This window comes from Phaethon aethereus (assembly GCF_964289735.1).
Source record: "Phaethon aethereus genome assembly, chromosome: 6".
Taxonomy (NCBI): Eukaryota; Metazoa; Chordata; class Aves; order Phaethontiformes; family Phaethontidae; genus Phaethon; species Phaethon aethereus.
The window spans coordinates 11813902-11835882 of NC_138580.1; the positions used below are offsets into that span (position 1 = coordinate 11813902).

General features: G+C 41.6%; 1 protein-coding gene across 4 annotated transcripts in view; it reads right to left on the bottom strand.

The window, feature by feature from the left end:
- KALRN (kalirin RhoGEF kinase) overlaps positions 1 to 21981 on the bottom strand; it is a gene marked incomplete at both ends in the record, with an annotated part of 523644 nt that overhangs the window by 132140 nt on the left and 369523 nt on the right. For all 4 annotated transcript variants that reach the window (XM_082001554.1, XM_082001555.1, XM_082001553.1 and 1 more), the window contains 8 exons: positions 8120 to 8222; positions 9579 to 9721; positions 10423 to 10524; positions 10924 to 11114; positions 12854 to 12965; positions 14329 to 14421; positions 19037 to 19126; positions 20804 to 20873. In XM_082001554.1, the coding sequence (XP_081857680.1) occupies positions 8120 to 8222; positions 9579 to 9721; positions 10423 to 10524; positions 10924 to 11114; positions 12854 to 12965; positions 14329 to 14421; positions 19037 to 19126; positions 20804 to 20873 (904 nt within the window). The remainder of the gene's footprint in view (positions 1 to 8119; positions 8223 to 9578; positions 9722 to 10422; positions 10525 to 10923; positions 11115 to 12853; positions 12966 to 14328; positions 14422 to 19036; positions 19127 to 20803; positions 20874 to 21981) is intronic.

Genomic DNA, 21981 nt, shown 5'->3' on the forward strand with positions numbered 1-21981 from the left:
TTCACTCCAAGAGCCTCAAACGGGTTTTTTTTCCAAAAGACTGAATAAAATCTCAAATGGAGACAGGAAAGTACAGTCCTGCAGTTCAAAAGTTGGAACATTTTATGATGCTGGCGGTGCGGCATTCCTAATAAGAAATACAGGAAGCAAAGGGAAAGTCCTTACTTTACACTTAGTGAAGGGTATTACTGAGCAAGTGCCACAGTAATATTACTGATCATGAATTGATTAGAAAGGCAGGTTCATGTCAAAGGCGGCATTGCCAGCAGAGATAAAATAGTCTTATTTTTATCGATTCCAAGTGTCATCTCAATGACCTCAGTTTCAGGGAGCCATTCACCATAAAAAAGATACACATATTTGTATATTTTTCCCAGGGAAGAGCTGAATTTACAGGAGTCCTAGCCAAGATTTAGAGCAAGAATTGAGAGGCAGTCTCACAAAGCCTAAGGAAACTTGAAGACACTACCACTAGAGAGAGAGAGAGATATGTCAGCTCCTGGCTGAACAATTTATTTTCTTGATAAGATAAACATTTTGCTACTACATGACAGTATCTTGAAAAGAGTTAACAACTTCTAGTTAGTGAGCACTCAAAAAGGCTAATTAAAATGCCAAAATATTTTATGTCAGGATTTCCTTTGCTAGCTATCATGTTCTCCCTTTTCCACAGGTGAGTGCAGGGAGAACTCAGTGTGATAACTGCACTAATGCTAGGCAGCGACCAAGCAATAGAAATATATCCTCTGGAGTCATAACTCACTCCTCTTTTCTTTATCATATCTTCACAGAAAAAATCCACTTAACAGTCAGCAGTCATTTTCTATTACATAAATTTAATTTTACTTGTGGTACCATAATTCATCAGTCACTGTAAGGGAGCAGTACTCCAGACAGTGCACTACTGAATTCTGGCACATCACTTGCCTGGACAGGATCAGTGCACAATAACCACAACAATACTTACATAAATGAGACCAAATCAATCCCTTCCTTTGCCCTTTAGAAACTCACAGTTGTTAAATCTAATCAAATTTACTGAGAGTAAAATATATATGTTGGAGCTCTTCAAGTCAATGCCCAGCCTCACCCGGGGACAACTCTGTATGCATCACCTTTCACAAGGCTCCAGAAAATAGGAAGGTTTCTAAAGGCATATTCCAGATCCTGTGTTTAAGTGACTACCTGCTTTACCACTCAACTCCATATTCCCATGATCATGCTCTCCCTTAGCTCTGCCATAGTCAGAGTTTACACCATACTTTCCAACTTCCTTCACAACAGCTACAATCTCTAGCAGCCATTAACCGCTGGCAGAGTGAATTTCCACTGACGGGTGTTTTCTATTCATCTCAGTCTCACTGCTCAAGTACTGCACAGACTCCAATCCATAGCGATACGTGTTTTGACCATACACAAGCACTGCTGGGGGTCAGCAGCTCTTGTCCCTTGAAATTCCTCCAGTGCTGCAGTAGAAATGTGCCTCTTGCACAGCTCAATACAGAACTCACTGGCAGAGATGGAAAAGGCCAAAACTCAGATCATGGGATGCATACATTGTGCCATAATAAAGCCAGAGGGATAGAGGGCTTGGATCACTAGCTGAGTAAATATTTTGAAAAAGGCTAGAGATGATTATAAAAACCCTAGTACCAGGGGCTCAAAGGAAAAAAATGCTTCAGGAAAGTAAGTATATAACTGAAAGCTACAGAATACTTTAACAGCTTTGGAGAGAGACAGAGATCTGCTGTATAGTTTTTAGTTCTGCTTAGTGTATCGGTTCCCTTGCTGAGGAACTGAGTAGAAATTAAATTGTCAGCTCAGTCTTAATGAGAGTACTCTTGTTAGCAGAATTAATGTATGCATTTGCCTTATGGCATTGTTTTTAATTTCTCCGTGCCTTTAATTCCCTCTCTGAAAATGGCGATATCTCTCATTTTTATCCCAGGTCTGCATTTTCTGTATTTGACAAAGTAATGTTTCATATTGACATCAAATTTTTAAAACTTTTTTTCCTTATGCTGATGTTCTTATTTCAATATTTCAAGGGGATTTTTATTGAAAGATTATTATTATTTCATTATTTTGTAGCAAATGCTTTCATTCCTTTAACTGAGCTTTTCCAAGTCATTCCACTTTTGAGAGAAGCCTTAGGCTTGCTGCTGATTCCAGGCCAGCCTGAGAGCACAGAAGAGAAGAATGTTATTAGTACAAAAAACAGAGAAATCTCTGGTGGGATCAGCTTTATGATCCAGGAAGAGCTGATGTGCAATGCTGCTAGTAGCAAGGATCATGGTCGCAGTGCTAGCACGCCCCAAGGGGCTAGTTCCACTTTCAAGTGGCTAGAGAGCTGGGCTTGTGTGTAAATACAAATTTGCAACTAGACCCTCTGAAGTGCCTATGCCTTCATGTCGATGCAAACCATACAAAAACCCACCTTTTATTTGCAGGATCCACACCCTGTGGATCCTGCACTGTGCAGGGCACGTGCTGTGCTGGGCTGTTAGGTCAGCCTTACGCTAGTGTGAGGGAGAAGACTTTTCCCTCATTCAGGGAAATGTTGCCAGCCATCAGCAACCAGGAGCTCCCTACCTGCTGCAGTTAGGTTTCCAACTCCCACTGCTGGAAGCAAGTGGCTGAACTCCAGCTGATGGGATCGACAGTTTCAGAGAAGGGAGTATTTGTAAACTACCTGCTCACCTTAACATACTTCATTTCTTTACAAGCTGCCCAGTCAGAGTGGGATCTTTGGCTTTTCAACTTTGGTTTTAGGCATTTTAATTTCAATATTTAATTTCCAGATTAATTTATGCTGGGAAGCAATGATTGACCATTTTGTATTGTGTATGTTGATGGTGGCATCTAATAAACATAGTAATTTTCTTTATGTCCTCCTGGTGAGGTACATAACAGAACAAGTTTCCTTTACTATTGAATGAGTGGGCATTTCCATTTGATCATTTTACTTTTTTTAATCAGCACATATTAACACTAGGCAATAGTTCAAGGAAATACTACCTGTTTAGAAAGACATGCAGCATGTTGGTGCACAACTTCATGGAGTTCAAACCCAAAACGATTAGGAGCCTCAAGGAAGAAACTTGGGGATCAAGGCACTCCTCATATCTGTGTTACTTGGAAAGGAAGCTTCCAAGGAATGAAGAGTTCCTCCTAATGAAGAATCTGAAGCAGTACTTCCTGCATCAGGTCCTAACTTCTGCTTCAGTAACAAGATCACAGGGAGAAAGATATTTTACCTTGATTAGAAGCTTTTCAAGACAAGAGAATCCGCCCCTAGGTGACTTGTTCCAACAAGCCTTAATTCTAAAATCTCCCCTCTTATACCAATTACCTTCAGTTAGAAAAATGATTGTTCCCAGGTTTTATATAATACCACCAATGTGGAAGAGGTCAAGATCTCAGTCTCATGACAGCCGAAAGATGAGCTGAGTCCAGTATCTAATGGAAAAGATAAAAGTGTATCATGTATATTTATTTTTAGAGTAAAAACTTTTCAGTTCACATTTCAGAGCTGCTTTCCACATCCAAAAACAACAGAAGGAAATGAGAACTGCTCTCCTCAGCATTCTGCAAAAGCCAACAAAAAAAAAAGTCATTAGAAGATGGACCAGTATTGCCAGAAACAGCTGTTTTACAAGCCAATAGATCAATGGGCTTAACAAATGAGAATGCCCTGCATGCTAGCATTTTCTTTATGCAATACCCCATTGCCTTGAATCCAAATATAAAGACTGAAATCCTGACTGCCGTGAATTGAATAGGGCAAGGATTTCTCCCTAAGGAGAGGTTTTTAGATCGCATGCTGAAGAGGGCTTACTGTATAGAACAGAAGCCGTCTAGTTTGCCTGTTGGAAATGGATGAAGAAATTTTGCTTAGTAGGTTACCTAGGAGCCGACTTGGACGCTCAATGGGATTTACGCTTACTGGAATAGTATTCATTATCTATTGATTCTTTAGCACTGAGTTCAGTTCAAGAACCCACTTGTTCCCCGCTGTACAATACTTCTGCAATACCAAATGACAACCCAAATAACTCTTTTTCTGTGTTTGAAATATTTTAGAATATAGATTGCATATAGAAAAAGTCACAGTTACAAATGGAAAAATAAACATTTTATATGTTAACTTTCTTTCCCTTTACAAAGGTGCAGACCTACAGACCTTACGTGAAGTCTGTGTTTCTGCTATGTAGTATTTAATGAAAATGAAATGTTTGAGCCCAGGGATAATTGCTTTATATATTTTTGAAAGACAAAAATCCAAGAAAATTAAAGATATTAAGGACTAAGATCCAGATTTAGGAAGCTACTTAAACAGATATTTAATTTAAAAGACAGGAGCAATCTCTTTTTTTTTTTTTTTAAACAGACTTGGATGTATTTTTTTTTTTAATCTGACGAGTCTCATATAATCACCTGACCACTGCCTGCAGCCAGGATGGCCTGAATATTTAAAGACTTAGTAACACTTCTGGAGTCAGGCTTATAATGAAGAATATTTTCAAAGCAGAGTCTGCTACCACAAAGGTTACTGTGAATTTCCTTCAATATACAAAAATGGCTCTGAATTTGGGTCTGTATCCTGTGTTGGGACAACACGGGATGATGCTTAATTAATGTACAAATGTAATGTTTGCAAGAATTCCTGTCTCCCTCCCAAATTCTCAATCCAAACAAGAAAAAAAAAAGATGAGTGCAATATGCCATCAGATTTGTGTTGGCATCCAACACGTGAGTGACTGAGCAGAATTAGGACTCGGCTCTTCTGGCCCCCAGTCAAGTGCCCTATCCTCTGCACCAAATGATCCCCCTGATAAACGTTATGGCTACGTTCAGCTGTCTTGAGGGAAAGCAAAATCCTTGCTGAATTTACAATAATGTTATCTCATTCCCACTTAACAACAAAAAACCTTCTGCCTTTTTAGGAGTTTGAAATGCAAAGGTAGAGCTTTGCTCTAGGGCTGTGTTGTCATGAGAGGGGATAGAAATGGCTACTCGCAACTCAGAAGGGGTTGGCTCACAAATAGGTTGAAAGAAATACATATAACTTGAGGTACGAGGACTGTTATTAAGCAGAAGTGCTACTTGAAATTGGGAATCTTTGAGAGGTTGTGGTTTTCTTTGTCTAAAATGTTGTTTGTCATTCTTGTCTGAACATTCAACTAATGCATGAGGTAATCCTTGGGTGTAATTGCAAGATTTAGGGAAAGGACAAAGTGTGTCAGCTAAATCTTTTAATTCTTTTGCCTTCAGAGAGTAATATCAACTCTTAAATGTGACTTGAGAATTATTTCTGGCACTAAGTTAATACACAGACGGTCCCAGTGCAGGATTAATCGGCTGCCATCCTGGCACATTGCTAGCACTGCAAAGCTCTTTGCATGTGTTTGTAAATGAGGTTGCTGTGAACAGCCAGAGTTTTTAAAGGCAGGAGCAATTTCTCTTGGCTCCTCTGGATGGAGATCTCACTGGGGCGCAGAGAGAGGACACCCATGGAGGCTACAGCTGTGCAAAAACTGAGAGCCTGCATCTGAACTCCTGGGAATAACTCTGCTGACTTTGCTGGACTCAACTAGGCAGGGAAACCGCTATTCGCTGAACACGTTACCTCTTGGTGCTGCTAACAGTACCACGCGAGTTAGTTATAGTGTGTAAGTTACAGTGTTTACCAAGCACTATCAACTGTGCCAAGAAACCTTAACTAGAGAGCATGATATGGCACAGTCTTCCAGTGCCAGTAACTCAGTACCAGACTATGTGAGAAGATAAATCTTCCCAGTCCAATGAGATTCACTCAGACGATCCTAGAAGATAAGCCCAACTACACACTGGAGGAAAAAAAAATCCCATTTTAAACTTGGAGAGTAAAATAACTTGTAATGACAGTGAATTGCTCCCATATGGTGAAATGTCACCACTTGGAGTCTTGTGCCTGGGGTCCTTGCACAGCTTTGGGATCTGCTAAGAGTCCCCTCCTCACAGCAGATGCTAACACGTGCTAAGGGCTTCATGAAAGCACCGTAAGAACCGATGTCTGAACGGAGACTGAACGCAGGTGCGCCTCCAATGCCGCTTCAGTGGGAAATAAGACAACTCAGCTCCATCTCTCCTTAATTTGGGAAACATTGTGTAGAAAAAATGAGAGAGAACTGTAAAGTGATACAGGGAGTTCATTTTCCTTGGAGCAAAGACACAGTAATGCAGCACTCTGAGGGCTAAATTCTCCACGGTATTCTGGCAGTAGCATCAGTGACAATAAGGAAGCTGTTCAGCAGGAACTGCCTCTCTATCTAAGGGTGGTACACTAATTGCTCAGACTCAGCAAAGCACATTAAAGTGTATTTAAGCTTTAGCTATACACTGGAATTTGTTTCTATTCAGTAAATGTATATAAGGACACATGCACACACAGATAGCCTTAAGTCAGCAAGTGAACCTACCCACTTTAAAAAAGTAAAAACCATAGCGCAACCCTAGAAATGATTTAGCCTTTCCTCAGTGGTAACAAATGTTTCCCTGTACAATTTGGTGCTCAACCTCTCTCATACACATTCACCATCCAGTTCAAACAGGGTTTTGGATAGAAATTTCTATAACCCTTTCAAGTTTTGCATCCTTAAACCAACTGTTGCCATGATGGGCTGTCTTTCAGGGTATAGCTTGATGCTTTCTTGTGCTGTTGGCACTATCAATCTTGTATGCAGCTACAGCATGCAATATGGAGCATCTGACCTAGACCTTGCCTGTCTACCATAATTCATGCAACTGAGTCAGTCAGCTTGGGGCAAATGAGCAAAGCTTATGAGAATGCTTAAAATTAAGCATGAGCTTAAGTACTCTGCTAAATCAGGGCATTTCTCAGGAATGATAAATGTGAAAAACATGGAAAAGTGGGGGGATTCCACGTAGACTGAAGACGTAAGAAACTACTTCTTCAGCATCGGGCAAAGTATTTGCATACAGTACAGTGGCCTTTGGGTTGTGAGGATTAATAATTTTCTAATGCACATTATTCATCAAAAAACCCAAAAGCATGGGAACATATCTTTAAGATAAATACAACAGGTGGTCTTACAAAGATAATTTATTTGCAATTAACTCCTATTTCTGAGTCCAGCTTTCACAGTAATCTCTGCACTGAACCTTACTTGTGAACTTTAGAACCATAAACTTGAATTGCGATTTTGTGAAGACACCCTTCTACCTTGTGTAAGTGGCAGCATAATTAAAGCCCTGACAAAAAGATAAATCCAGAATGGCTCTTCATAATTCATCCTTTTGCAAGCTACAGATGGTTTAAAAAAAAACATGTGAAGAGAATATGGACATTCTTTTGGTGGCTATGACAAACCCCATCAGCACAGCTAAGGTAAATTATTACTAACAGCCCATTTACTCCTATTACCAAGTGCTAATTCAGCTCAAGACCACAGTTGGAGGTATCAGGGTGACAAGTTCAAGTCAGGCATCCTAGTGGAGCTGGGAGTCTGGACTCAGATCATCTGATAAGTAAAATGATGAGTACATACGTGCCAAAAACATGGAGCATTCCAAAGGAATCTAGCGCATCTTGGGGCCATCCATATGCTCCACCATATGTCTGCGAAGAGTGGGGTCCAGAATCACAGTCTCTGGAAAGGGTAGGCCTCGCAGGCTCTCAAGATACCAGCCAGGATCCCAATTTTGCTGTATTAATGGTGTGTAAGCACCTGTATTCCTTCCAACAAACTAGTGATTTTAGCTCAGAGGGCAAATATACTCATACCATAACCAACTGTTTGCTGATTCAGAAGCTGGCTCCCACAGGGCACGTTCTACTAGTGAAGAAAAGGCTGCTCTGGGCTGTGTTTCTTCAGAGCCAATTCAACCTCTGTGTATTAACTACAAAGAAGCTGCAGTAACAGGTGTTGCCGTGTAAAACAGCAGTACTGATGAGCACCTAGAAACAGACTGGATTTTAATAGCTTAGCAGAGGGGAATACAAGTTTCAACTAACTCAGCAGAATACAGGCTGCTTTATTATGCCTTCTAATCTGCTCCTCACTTACATTTTTCTGGGGACAATTAACTGCAGTGTATTTTTACATTTCAGTCCTACCTTATCACTGTCCACTGTGTTCTGTGATGTCCTGGATGCAATGGAAATGGTGTCAGGTTGACTGCTGCCATCTCCTTGGCTGTCTGCATCATCTACTCCATCTCTGCAAAAGACATAATAGGGGAATGATGTTCAGTCAACACACCACCTTGGGATGTGCATGAATTTATAGGTGGATTTGAGATGTGCCGAGTCAGCATGCCAGAGCTGGCTTTCTGCTAAAATTACCTCACTGATGCAGCCCATGTTGTTATGTAGTTTGCAATTTAAAATTCTGTCACCCGCAGCCATAGGGTTGGGATTAGCACATAATCACAACCTTTGTTGCTGGAAACAGGATGGCTGTTGCCTGCATATTTCTGGCATGGAAGACTGGTGTTCAGAAATAGTTCTGCAATGAGGGCATCAGGCAGAAACTTTCCTTCAATTAGGTTTCTGCCTTTAAACAAAACCATTCAGCCCAGGCTACATGTGACACTGAAGGAAAGGGTATTTCTCTTGTCTCATAGGAACCACATTTTCAGGAATTTAATACTAAGCCATAAAAATGATATCCAAACAAAAATAAATAGTGTAGAGCTCCTCAAGGCTACTTCTATGAGTTTGCTAACAGAAGGTATCTTCTTCTCTTCTGCTGTGTTGATATAGTTCACCTAAATTTGTACTGGTCTTTCAAAATAAACATTTAGATAATATAAAATATATATTTAAGGACAAAAAAGAAAAAAAAAAAATTAAGACCCTTGTACTAGAAAACTCTTGTATTGGTGCATGTCCCCAGGAAGAAATAGCTGGATCTCTGCCTTGCTACAGATCTCCTGCATGACCTTGGCTACTCATGCTTTGGATACCTCTATAATACAGCCTGAAGTATGAGAGTGATAAAACTTGAAGAAATGGAGATGCTCAAATTACATTACAAGATGCTTTTGGGAATGTCAGCGAAAGAACAATTAATTTTCTATAATTTCCATTTAATCCAGGATTCAAATAAATTGACAAAAAAATTAATATTACTTCACAGGCTGAAATGAGTTTGTATTTGATGATGAAATAGAAATTCTCCACTGTAGTAATATATTGCCATCACCAGCTGTGATTTTCATTGTCAAACAATTCAAAATGTCAAACAGGGAAAAAAAATCTCTTCATACTCAAATACGAAGAAGTAAATTCTACTTTGGGAAAGAAACATAATCTTGGACTCTGAAGAATTTTTGCTGTTCATTTCTCTCCAATACTTTGGAGTACTAAACTAAAAGACTTTTGCATGTGTATCATAGAAAATCTTTCTAGCTACTTTTGCCAAGACAACATATAAAAACCAAAGATGATGAAAACTGTTTTTGACTATAGTAAGAAAAAGTAAGTGAATCCAGTCAAAAGCCCACAGACACTACACTGCTGTGGGTTGAGAAAATGCTAGTGATTTCCTGTTGTACAGAATGACTGAGGTTACCTTCTACTGTTGTTTCGCTGCTTTGCTGGTGTCTTGGGGAGCTGAATTGGCTCTTTCAGAGCTCCTTTCAGATGGATAATCCTTTCTTGAATGACCTCCCGGATATTTTTGATCCATTCCTGTTTTGTTTCTATACTGGATGCCTAAAGTTCCAAAAGGGAGAAAGACAGACACTTTATCATATTCCCAGCATGTCACCTCCTATGTAGAAGAATCGTGGTTGGCTGATGAAAATGCATGATTAACTGTTTCTCCTCTCTGCTGTATTGTTTTAGCTGCTGAAGTAACCTGGTAACCCCAGGAGAACAGGGTATTTTTACCAGACCTACTTGGCAAGCAACAGCAAAGCAGCTAAGCTCTGGATAAATATATTTAATACTAGCAATACAGCATGCTCTGTGGAGGGGAAATAGGTTATCGGTGTGCAGCTGGGATTTCCTCAGACAAAATAACTATAATATGAATTCTTCATTAAAAACTCACTTGACAAATGGCTGTCAGCTCTGGAGGTTTGAGGAATAGGTTGACTGTCAATAAGCTCAGTGGCAAAGGACTAAGAGAATTACACCTCCCAGACAAACACCCTGAGATGTGCCCTGTGTCAGCGAGCAGCTGCTCAACCCAGGCTGCAAAAGGAGATGCAATTTCAGCAAGGCTGCAGAACTGTACTGTCTTGATTCGTACTGAGGCCTTAGAGCTGAATTCCTCCCGATGCAGGCGTGACCCCGCTGACAGACATGGAAGCCATGCAAATATGAAGGGGGAAGAAACTGACCTTTCATTTAGTGCTCCCAAGGCCTCAACTAGCCTCTAAAGGCCAAGAAAACAAGCAGAAAAGACTTACTTTCAGCACTGTTTTATTGTCTGAGGATGGTGTTCGTCCAGACCACAAAGCAAATTTACAGGGATCTCCTTCAACATGTTCAGTCACTCCCAGTTCTGAGGTCTAGTGTGGAGGAGACATGATGAGAGATTTCATGAGTCCAGAAAACTTTATATTTGTAGGGAGAAGTGGGGAGGCAGGGATGGATAGGGGACTAAGGTCTTGTCTCTGCTTTGCTACACATAGATAAGAGAGATAGAAAACCAGGGTATGGCAAGGAAGTGAATGGCTTGAGTGATCCTCTGCATTTCCCGCTCAACCTTCACATCTCACTATCTTAAAACTCTCCAGACTCACTGTGAGCTTGGCTTCCAGATGAGCACTGCAGGGCCCAGAGCCAGCCCATCCAGGTGGCATGAGTATCCTCAACCCAGCATGGGGACATGTGAGCCATCCCCTAAACTCCACCTCTACCTCCAAGAAACACAACACCCAGAGTATTTTCTTTGCAGCCACACCTACCAGTAACTTGTTCTTGTAAACATATTTTGTGTGTCCTGAAGAATCTTTGATCTCTTTGCTAAACACCAAAGAGATTTCAAAGAGAAACAAATGCCTTTCACGGCCTTTCCGAATGAGAGACTTGGGATCCCACACTTGGAAGGAATCCTGAAGAATCAGCTCTCCCTGGACGTCCAGGTTCTCATCAAACCCTAAAACCACAAAATACATTGGTTTCTATTTGTTCTTGGGTTGTAATGCCCAGAAACACCAGAGCAGTAAGAACTTGAGATAAAAGGGTCTTTATATTTTTAAAAGGGTATTCTGAAAGGACATTAATGGGCATCCATTACCCCAGTGAAAATATTTTTTTTTTTCCTACTGCAATGGTATAATTATTTCACCAGAGGCAAATACGCCATATGTACTAAATGAGACTGCTACCACAGTGTAGTAGTAATTACTTAAAGATAAACGTTATAAAGGTTTCAGTGGTGGTTACTGTACACAGAACTGCGATGCAAGGAATCTTATGCACGTCAATGCAAATTCAGCAAAACATAACGTGTGGTAGCTGGAAGTGTCCCATCATACCATGATGCCTTCAAGCATGCTAACCCAAACTTCAAGGGCCTGTGAGTCCACAGCAGTGGCATGGGGGAGCTACATCTATGACAGCAAATTGGTATGGTGTCTGAAACAAGCTTTCCAGGAGGAGTTTCGCATCTTCCAAGCTGCACGTCAAAAGCCCACACATGGCTGAGGGTCACAGGACTCCCTCCATGTAACTGGGAGGCTTGAGGGAAAAAGGATTCCCTAGGGCAAGGTGCCCTCCAAGCTTCTCAGCAGCCTGTGGGTCAACTTCTCTCCAGAGCAGGGGATTGCTCCACCATGGATGTTGCCCATACCAGATATTCCTGGGAGAGCAGCAAGCAGCCCTGGTCCCTGCTCCAAATAATCAGGAATAATGTTTTATTAAGACGACAACCGTCCAAGTGCTTGTTTACTCTAACAAAGTCATCTCTGCTTCTTTATTATTGCCTGGTGCTCGTCACCTCATGGGGAGATTATCCAGGCGTTATTTTGGGAAACGTTGCTTTTCACCGGACACCACAGTTAAAACCATCTTTATAGTGTTTCTACCTATGCTTGGTCAGTTTGCCTCCCTGCAGTTTTAATCACCTGGTCTTAATGTGCTGCTCAGCCACCGGCACCATTTCCTTTTTCTTGCCTGTTTTAGTATTCTTCTAGTTTCCTGGTTCTGACTCAAGCCAGGCTGGAAATTATTTTCCCAGGCCAAGAAAATGTTTGAGAAACAATAAAGCATCCTTGTCCAGAATAAAATTTTTAAATTTTAGAAATACTGCACACATCAAAAAGCCAATAAAAAAGATTTAACTTTGGGGTAATCAAAATATTTTTTTCTGTAATTTTGAAATACTTTTTTCTTTTTTTTTTAATCTTTGGGATAATTATACTAACATTTTGAAACACAAGCTGTTTTGACTCAGAAAACCAGAACTTTTTGTTTTGAAATGTTGAGACAGTATTTAGAAATGTTTTCATCCAATAATCATTATGGCTGCCAGCAGCTAAACTGATACTGTTTCAGGGGGAGGGGTTTCATTAAGTACAATACTGTTTCATTAAGTACAAATGTTTTAACCAGATATATATACACATTGCATATGTATACACACACATGTATGTACATATATACACACACACACACACAAGATATAGATAAACAAAATCCCCAAACTTCCTAGCCAGCTTTATTCTTCCAAGGCTTTTGGAGAAATAGCAGAAAGGAGCTAAGTAGTACCTGAAAATTATGATCAATCAACAGTACTGCTACAGTCAACCTGTACTATCTTTCTACACAAGTTACAAGGAAGCTTCATTTATCGGGGGGTCCCCCCCCTGCCCCGGCCACCTGCCCATCTACTACCTTCCAGCATGCTGACATGCATTGCGTCGTTGGCCTTCTTTGGGACACTGAGCATCACTTCCAGACCATCTTTGAGTTCCCCTTTGCCCTCCTCGCAGCAGGTTAGCAGTTCCTAAGAAGCAATGCAGAACACCTATAAACAAACTCTGACCAACGTGCTGGCTTTATATCCGATCCTGTTACTTGGTACATGCAGCTGCTTCGCTAACAGTGACAGGAGAAAACTGAACCACATTAAACCCACTGCAGATGCTCACAGGCAGCGGGGATCAAATGGGAATGACTATAAAACAAGACAAAACAAAGTGCTCCTGTGTGAGACTGTGCGCTCAGAAGATTTCTGGGGACTTATGCTTATGCAGCAGCCATCGGTCCATCCAGCTGTGCCAGCCGGGTTGCAGGACCTGATCCAGCAGTGCTGACGAGTACCGCAGTGCAGGCAGGACTGGCAGCGTGCTGTGCCCAGGGCAGGGAGGGCCCTTCAGAAAAGATTCACCTGAGGAGGAGACTACAGGGGTGATGACTGAAGGGGTGTTTTAGCCTTCCCATTAGCAGATGGTTTGTGCAGTGCAGGCTTGCTCTCCCACAGCACTCACAAGACTATGGTAAACCTGGGTGTTGTTTCAGTAAACTAGTACAAAGCACAGATTTGTCTAGACATTAAACATACTCAGTAAGTACCTTCGTAGTACAGCACTTCACTCCTTTGGCATATACACAGGAAGCTTTAGAGATGCAATTATCATATCTGGTCCTAGCTTTCCAAAGTCAGAATCTGTCTCTTCCCTTACCACCAGATATTTTTTCTTCTCTGGTTTACTACTTTTGAAGTGAACAGTGGCTGGTTAAGTTAGATCTAAAATTCACCTACTCACAAGATGCTGCAAAAAACTATTTACAATTTACAACAAGCCAACAAAAGTTGTTTTTTTTTTTATGAGAAATGTTAGTTTTTCACTTGGAAGCCCTTACTTTGTATATGAAGCTTTTCCCCATTTTTCAAACACAACATGTTAGCTCTCAAACAGAATCTAATGCCAGTGAAGGAGGCTCCATCAAGAGTCAGTGAAATTTCCCAAAGTTCATTACTGCTGTTATTGAAGCCTTTAATCAAAATATTACATGTCACAAATGTAGCAAGAAGGAAAGTAAACAGTTCTGTTATCACTTCGATTTCCCTTTCCCAGTTATCGCTTTTTAGGGTTAAATCCACTTGGATACAAAAAACCCCAGTTGAAACATGTGATCAGTTTTTTACTGTTTGTTTTTTTGTTTCTGTGAGTCTTCCTTTAAAAAACCCAACCTGATTTCACACTTTGTTGCCATGCTCAGGCCTGGGAAGTAGGAGCAGCCGCTCAACAGCAGCTGCTTACAGGTCATGAACAGGCGATGAAGGAGCTCCCTTAAGAGTAAGTTAACTCATTCCACCTGGAAACTGGTCTGCATGAGCTGACTTGGGCAGCTCACTAAGGTACCTTCAGTAGGAGTTGGTATTTTGTGATCCTCTGGACAGGCTTGATTAAATAGGAAGAAATAGAGTTGGCCAGACCATGTCTTTGCTGAATTTCCTAGAAGAGATAAAAACAGCAGTCAGTCATGGAAAACTATTAAAATCCTGCCAACAGATCCACCCATAACTAGTTTTAGCTCTGTATCTCTGCATTTCTTTGTTTAGTTTTTTTAACTCTCTTTAAGCTCATATGCAAGCAACAGTGGTTTCAGAGAGGTTGTCAATAAACTGCAGAGACTCTTAAGGCCACTTGAACTGCCGGAGTCCTGTGTAAGTCAAGCTAAGGCTATGTTGAGTAAACTACACAGGCTTCAATTTAAATATGACTTATCAGTCATGTCAGCTAGCTTCTCCTAGCTATGAAGGCTGAAAGCAGGGTCTTAACATTCAATTAAAATGGAGTGACATTAAATTAAATTGCACCTGTAGGGTGTAATTTAGCTGTCTAAACATAAGCATCTAGTCCCATTTGAGAGTCCTGGGGTAGCTGAAATATCTACATGGGAGTAACAGGTCTGACACAGTGCTGACAGACCTATGGTATTCTGAGGTGGCAGCTGGGGGCCAGGAGAAATATCCTTATGATACACCTGATGGACAGGATGTCATCCAGAGGGACCTTGTCAAGCTTGAGAAGTCACCCTGTGTGAACCTCATCAGGTTCAACAAGGCTAAGTGCAGGGTCCTGCACCTGGGTCAGGGCAACCCTCAGTATCAGCACAGGCTGGGGGATGAAGGGATTGAGAGCAGCCCTGCCGAGAAGGACTTGGGGGTACTGGTGGATCAAAAGCTGGACATGAGCTGGCAATGGGTGCTCGCAGCCCAGAAGGCCAACCGTATCCTGGGCTGCATCCAAAGCAGCGTGGCCAGCAGATCGAGGGAGGGGATTCTGCCACTCTATAGGAGCTCCTGAAAATCCTACGGGACCTTAATGAACATATTTAGCCATCTAAAAGACTTCAGACTCATGCCATACAGGGACAGATTCTCTGCTGAAATAGAACAGGTTGGAATTCCTTCTGTCTCTGCCAGGCCCTGGGCATGCCTCCCCTTGCTCCTGGCCATCAGAAAATCCTCAGTTCCTAAGGGAGTGGATGGGGAGGGCGAGTGGGACTTATCTCCAGCTACTGGAGAATAAATTTGAGGTTGTAAAGGGAAGAAGTTACAGAAGATGAAGGGGGAAGAGCTGCCAAGAACAGAGGTTTTCTTTCTGCATACAGTCTGATTTTCTGCTGAGTACTAGGGAGGTTACTGGCTTTTTTAGCTCCAGTGTTTATCTTTGTGCTGGGATGCAAAAATACCACTTTTCACACGATGTGCCAGCAAAAAATTTTTTTTTGGTACTAGGCAAGTTTGTTTTAGAAAAAAATACTTCTGATGCCATGAACAAGACCCAGAAGGGAAGGGGCTCTGTGTGGGGGTGAATGGAGTTTGCATGAAGCTGAGTCATGGCTGGCCCCAAAGAGGGACAGTGTCTGCAGAGCATATGGCTGGGACTCAATTAGTAACTGCAGGAGCCAGCAAGACCTCGGCCACGTCTGTGAACTTCCTGGAGCTGGCTAAATACACTTATTTTTGTAGGAACCAAGTAATGAATTTAGCACTATTCCTTCCTCCCAGCTATTCCTTCCCAGCTCTCTGAGTAGCAGGGCGTGCTCCCAGCAAGATGCCTTCCCTTTGGTCATTCCTTGCTCTGCCAGGATGCTCCCCGATCAGACCATGTGGAGACAGAGTGGGTTGGTGGGGTGACAGCTGTCCCTACTGCACGGGAATCTGCAGCAGGGAAGCAATAGCACTGCTACATGGCAACTGGACAAATACGCTGCCGGAAAGGGACCTTCTCCCTGCAGCTCCTCCCTCTGGTCCCTGAAGTGTTGGAGTAAGATGGCAACCTGCTGGAGTGTGTCTTGGGATGGCTTTGTAACAACTGGAGAGGTCTGGACTTACTGTGGGTGAAGATGGAAACTGGAAAGGTCTGTGCAGGGTAGAGCATGGTAGTGCAGATGTTTCTCACACACCTTTATGTAACATGAAGCAGAGAGATATCTGACCGAGCTTTGAAGCATCTGGCAGGTTTCAGAAGCAAGCTAGCCACAGGACTCGATGCTCTCTGTTTTGCCCCACTTCTTGTTTAAAGCGACCTTGGTTCACATTATAGTGCACCATGGCTCACCATTAGACAGAACTTTAGTTATTCCTTGGGTGAAAAAGTGTCCCAAGGCCCTGGAAGACATGAAGGTGTCTGACAGGCACCATGTGCTGGCAGTTGTGTGTTGCAAGCCAGATGAGCTGCAGAACAAGATCAATGTGTAGTCTTACATGCAATGACAGAATTCCAGAAAAAACACCAAAAATATCCCCTATAGGGCAGCACAGCACCCTCTGAGGTCCTGGGATGGACAACATGGAGACAGGAATACTTCAATACAATTTCATACTACAAGAATTGCTGGATTTACCATGAAGCAGTGATAAAGTGCCCAGATTTTGTATCAGACATCTAAAGAGATTCACAAATTAAGGTAAATCATCTAATTGTGTACAGTTGTTTAGTAGGAGGACAAACTGCAACCTGAACTGGGTGTACAGACCAAAGGCTTGCTGATCAGACCGATTCAGCACTCAAAACCTCATAAAACATTTAGGTTTTGTAGGGTATGACACAAATCTTCAGTGAGCAATTTCTGAAAAAATATTACTAAGGAGAAACTGACACTCTGCTTGCACCTCTGCCCATTTCCTAAGGGACACTCTAGCTCAGCGAAGCAACTGTCCCAAAACCATTATTCATGCAGAAACACAATGCTCTGCAATGCTACCAAAGTCAGTAACAGCTCTGTAAATGCTGGTCATGCAAATTAAAGGTGCCCTGTGGCTCTTGGGTATAACAACCAATCTTTTCCGAGATTTAAAGGAAAAAAAAAAATTCAAAATAGTAGAAGGGTATAGATGACTAAACCAAACTCTTTCTTTGCCCTGAGGGCCAAAGCTCACTTAAATAACAGACACTAAAATCAACTCTATCCCCTCAATAATATGCTGATTTCCACCAGCTGAAGCCCTTGCAATGAGCCCTGAAGCTGCAAATTTTCCACAGATTTGAAGGGTTCAGACAGATTACTGAGACTACTTGTTTTCATCTCAAAGGTGTCTTTCTATGATGGTTTATGCAATTTAAGGGGTTGTACACCTGTGATCTTCAAGCAGGCTTCTTACTAAGGTGACTGTTATTCTAGATAACTAACTTTCATCATCAGGGTGTTTTGGGAAATTCTTCTTCCTGGAAGAAAAACGCCAGCCATTTCCTTTGTATTCCTTGGGCCAGACTGTCTCCTTTCCTGCCACTTTTCTGCCACTCCAAGATCAAGATAAGAAGGATCTACAGGTACTTCACACTACCTTAGTCAGATTGAGTGATTCCTAGAGGACTTTTTTGGGGGAGAGCCAGCTTTCTCTTTTTGCACAGGCATCACTGGGTAGCCTAGTACAACTCCCACCAATGGAAGGGAAACATCTCCCCTTGCAAAACAGCAGATGCCGACACATGAATATTCTCTACTAAGCAACATCAGGCAGGTTTCTAGCCCATATACAGAGCTGGAGTGGAAAAGCTTAGCAGAGGAAACGCTTTTAACCTGTGCGAACATGTCGTGGATCCTGATTTAGGATCCTGCCGGCTAAGCCAATTCGTCGCCGATCCTGATTTAGACACCTGAGGTGGCTCAAACCTTCCCCGAGTGACCAACCCGTGCAAACCATTCAATAGGCTCAAGCGCCACCTCCTGGAAAATCCCTTTCAGTTCAATTCTGCTTTTAGACCATTTGGTAACAAGGAAAAAAAAAAAGTCAAAAGAAAAAGGTGTCCATCACTTTTCTTCTCTGATGTGAGATCTTTCAGTGTTCAGTTTAATTGAAATGCTATAACCATTGGTACATACGAAACCCAGAGGAGCTGATTCATGTCAGGCAGGTTGGATCCTGCTGAGTGGTTACATTTGTAAAATGATTTTCAATGCTTCGGAAAGGAGGTCCTAGCATTTTTTCTGAAAGGCAATTAACTAATCCTGTAAGTTAACAGACAAGCACAGCACAATGGATGAGGTTCCTAAAATCAGAGAGAAAGCTTAGTTTAAAAGTACTTAAAAACTTTATAGATTTTTCTCAGCCTACAAAACTGGGTTTGGAGCCTGCAAATGTTTATCACCAGGTGTAGCGCTTGTAAGGTAAATAGTCTAATTGCAGTCAATAGAGTCCCTTATTAGCATGATGAAGCAAATGTTTAATAGGGTGGGTAAAATTTGCAGAATAGGAGGACAGGAACTTGTTTGGGAGTTAGGGATTTCAGGTCATAAAATATAATGGGATCTGCTTTTCATTTTACCACCAAACCCAGAAGTAGAGAGTACATCTAAACCAGATCTTTAGAAAGGGTTGGATCTGAAAAGTGCACAAAGGTTTCCATAAGAATGTGTGTCTCCATTAAAAACGACTTGCCACACTGATGAAGATCACACATCACACCACAGACTATCAGTTTTCACAGCATGTGATATCTGCAGTGGAACAAAAACCCCAAATGTCAGAGCACAAAAAGGAACCCGTTGCTCAGATGTAAAGAGAAGGTGTTTCAGGTGCGCTATGCATGCTGAAGGAAAATGGCAGTGGCTGCTTACATCAAAGAAAGTCCCTGCATGTTCCAAGATGAGCTGGCTGGAGTCAGGCTTGTTTTTGCAGTAGGTGACATACATCTGAAATTTATCTGCCTGTGAAAACAAATACCAAGGGAAAAGCAAGATAAGCTATTTCTCTGCTTGCACAGTCTTTCATTAAGGCTCACCAGGATAAAAACAGGTGATAAATGCCCACCTCTCAAAGCAACATAAGAATTGCAAATTCAGAACAGAAAACTTATAGACAGTTCATACCTTACCTAAGCAGTTCTGAGAGGAATGAGGTGCATCATGTAACAGCTATGGGAGACCTTCTTTAACAAGTGTCACAGAGGGAAGGCCTAAAACTTTAATCCAGTTATAAAATAATTTCTGAGAGTTCTAATGATGTTACACAGATTGCATCCAAAAGTCTTCAGGTCTCAAAACTTAGTCATGAAATGTTGGCTTTATCAACTACTTGCAGATAAAGCCACTGTAGAATCTCTGGGCTAAAGACTCACCTAGCTTAAACTGGCTTGAGCCAACATTTTTCACTTGAGACTGGCTCAGATTTGTGACACTTGGCCCAAACTTGCCTCTCCTACCTTCGTTCATACCTTAATGGCTCAAACTTTATGTTGTGCCAGGAGTGTTTTGCATTTCATTTCCTAATTTATTTATTTTTAAGAGGAAATTAAAAGCATCTGTGCACTCCTGTCTTAGAGAAGTTTTGTATTACTGAACTCTGGTCTCAAGGAGAGGCAGGCAAATGGAAGAGGAGGGTGGCCTCCTTTTATTACTATTGCATTTTTTATACCAGGTATCTAAATAACAGGACTGTGCAATTGGGCAGGCAGCTTTGTATGTATGTATGGCTGTAACCATACACACAGCTCTGGACATGTACTATTGCTGAGATGATGTGGTGGTGCCTTAAAGTACCATGAAGATTTTTCACAGAATGATAGGTAAATGTGTCCATCTTTCATAAATATGTAACCAATATTTCTGAATCCATTTAATCAATATTTTTGTAGTGTTTTTAAATTAAAAGCCCATCTGAAATCATCCAAACATGCTCATTTTTTTGTAAGTGGAAATACTTCTTAATGAATTTTAAAATACTAATTCCAAGCTTTGAAACATAAATAAAACCATCAGAGAAAATGGCTGACACAAATATTTTGAAAAGAGAACAGCTCTCATACAGATAAATTACTGTAGCGAATTCCTGGAGCGTCCTACACCCGTGAAGACTCTCAGCATCACGATTTCAAAGCCCTGTTGGAAATTATCCTGGCACTGGGTAATGAAATGAGAGAGCACAGTGGCTGAGCAATTTGACATTCATTTCTGAAGAAAAATGTTGATAAAAGATGTTCACGCCTTTGTGAAGGCCTCATGGCATGACTAAAATTCTCTGAGGGTATAATACAAGATATTCAATGTCCACCCTCCTGAGGCCCTTCACAAAGAAATGAATGTCATCCTTAAATTCAGGTTTCATTTGATGAAGTCCTGTTACACAGGAACCAGAAGCAGTGAAAGCTGCGCTGGTCAGTGCAGGACAAGGAGAGAGGCTCTAGAAAGCCTTCACACCACTGCTCAGGAGAAGAGTTAAGGGAGAAAACCTTTCACCCTGGGAGAGGTGAAGGACAAAGCAGTCATAGTTCCAAGTTAGCTCCTAATCTCACTTGTCACTAAGGACATAACCCTTGCACCAATTCCCAGCTTGTTACTGTCTGTGCTGGAGGAATTAATTTGAATAATGAAAAGAAGCCTCATTACCCAGGTGACGAAGCAGTGGCCCACATCCTCAGGCAGTTGTTCGTATTTCTCTAGTTCTTTCAGAAAAATGCTGAAAAAAGATGACACCGATGTAATTAGTTAGTCAAATACCCAGGAGAAGCAGAATGACCAATGAGTTAATGAGTGATAATGATCAATATTTGTGTCTTGATTACAAGGCTAATCAAGTGTCCCGCCAGTGGAAAAAGTGTGTCCTTGTGAAGGTATGCTTTGGTTTTTGAGCACAGTCATGCCTGAGTTAACTAGAAAGGAAAAGGTAGCAAACTCTAGTAGGGGGTCAGTGTATTCAGGACTGCGAAGTGATACCCAAGAACCAGACTGTGAATCTTCAAAAAGATCTTCTGCAGTGATTCAGAGGAAGAGCAAAAAGTGAAGCCCAATGCTGCCAGCTTTCTATCACCAAACTCAGCACACCAGGCAAAGGACAATGGTTTAAACAAGCTTGGTACTTCACGGGTAGGTATTAAACTCCCAAAATACAGATTTTGTAATCAACTCTCTCGCAACACCTCGTACATGAGTGACATCTCTCTTTGCAGACAGAACCTTGTGCAATGCCTGCCCGGATAGAGGAACGTGAAACAGAAGTTGCAGAAGGAGAAGCAACTGAATGTGCTGTCTCCCCAGTCCTGAATCAGGCTGGGGGCTGCCTTAACATCACCAGCCAAAGGATAAGGTTGTGCAGGATACCGGTGAAGGTGAGGAGGAGGCAATTTATTTTTAGCATTACTAGTAGTTGTAATGGGAAAGGATTATGCAGAAGCAGCAGGCTGGAGGAAGGTGGGTCAGAGAAAGGAGAAATGACAGCAGCAGAGAAATGTGGGGCATGACTGAGGGTTGAAGGGGTGGTAGCTGTGAGCAAGAGAAAGTACAAAAGAAGAGTAATCAGATGGCATCAGTCAGGGTCACTGAAAAGAAAATATAGCACCACAAAGAGATGGGAAGCGGGAGGGCAAGTGGGTGATCCTAGTATAGTTTTAAATGGGAGAAGAATATTCACCGATATGGCAGAGCAATTCTTGTGGGCTGGAAGTCAATTCGTCTATTATTTAAAGGCCTTTTAAATGTAATATGTAGTTTGAATCTACTATCCTGATATGCTTTGAAATTGCTTGCACAAAAGCATGCATATGGCAGCCTCTGCTGGATCATATCTG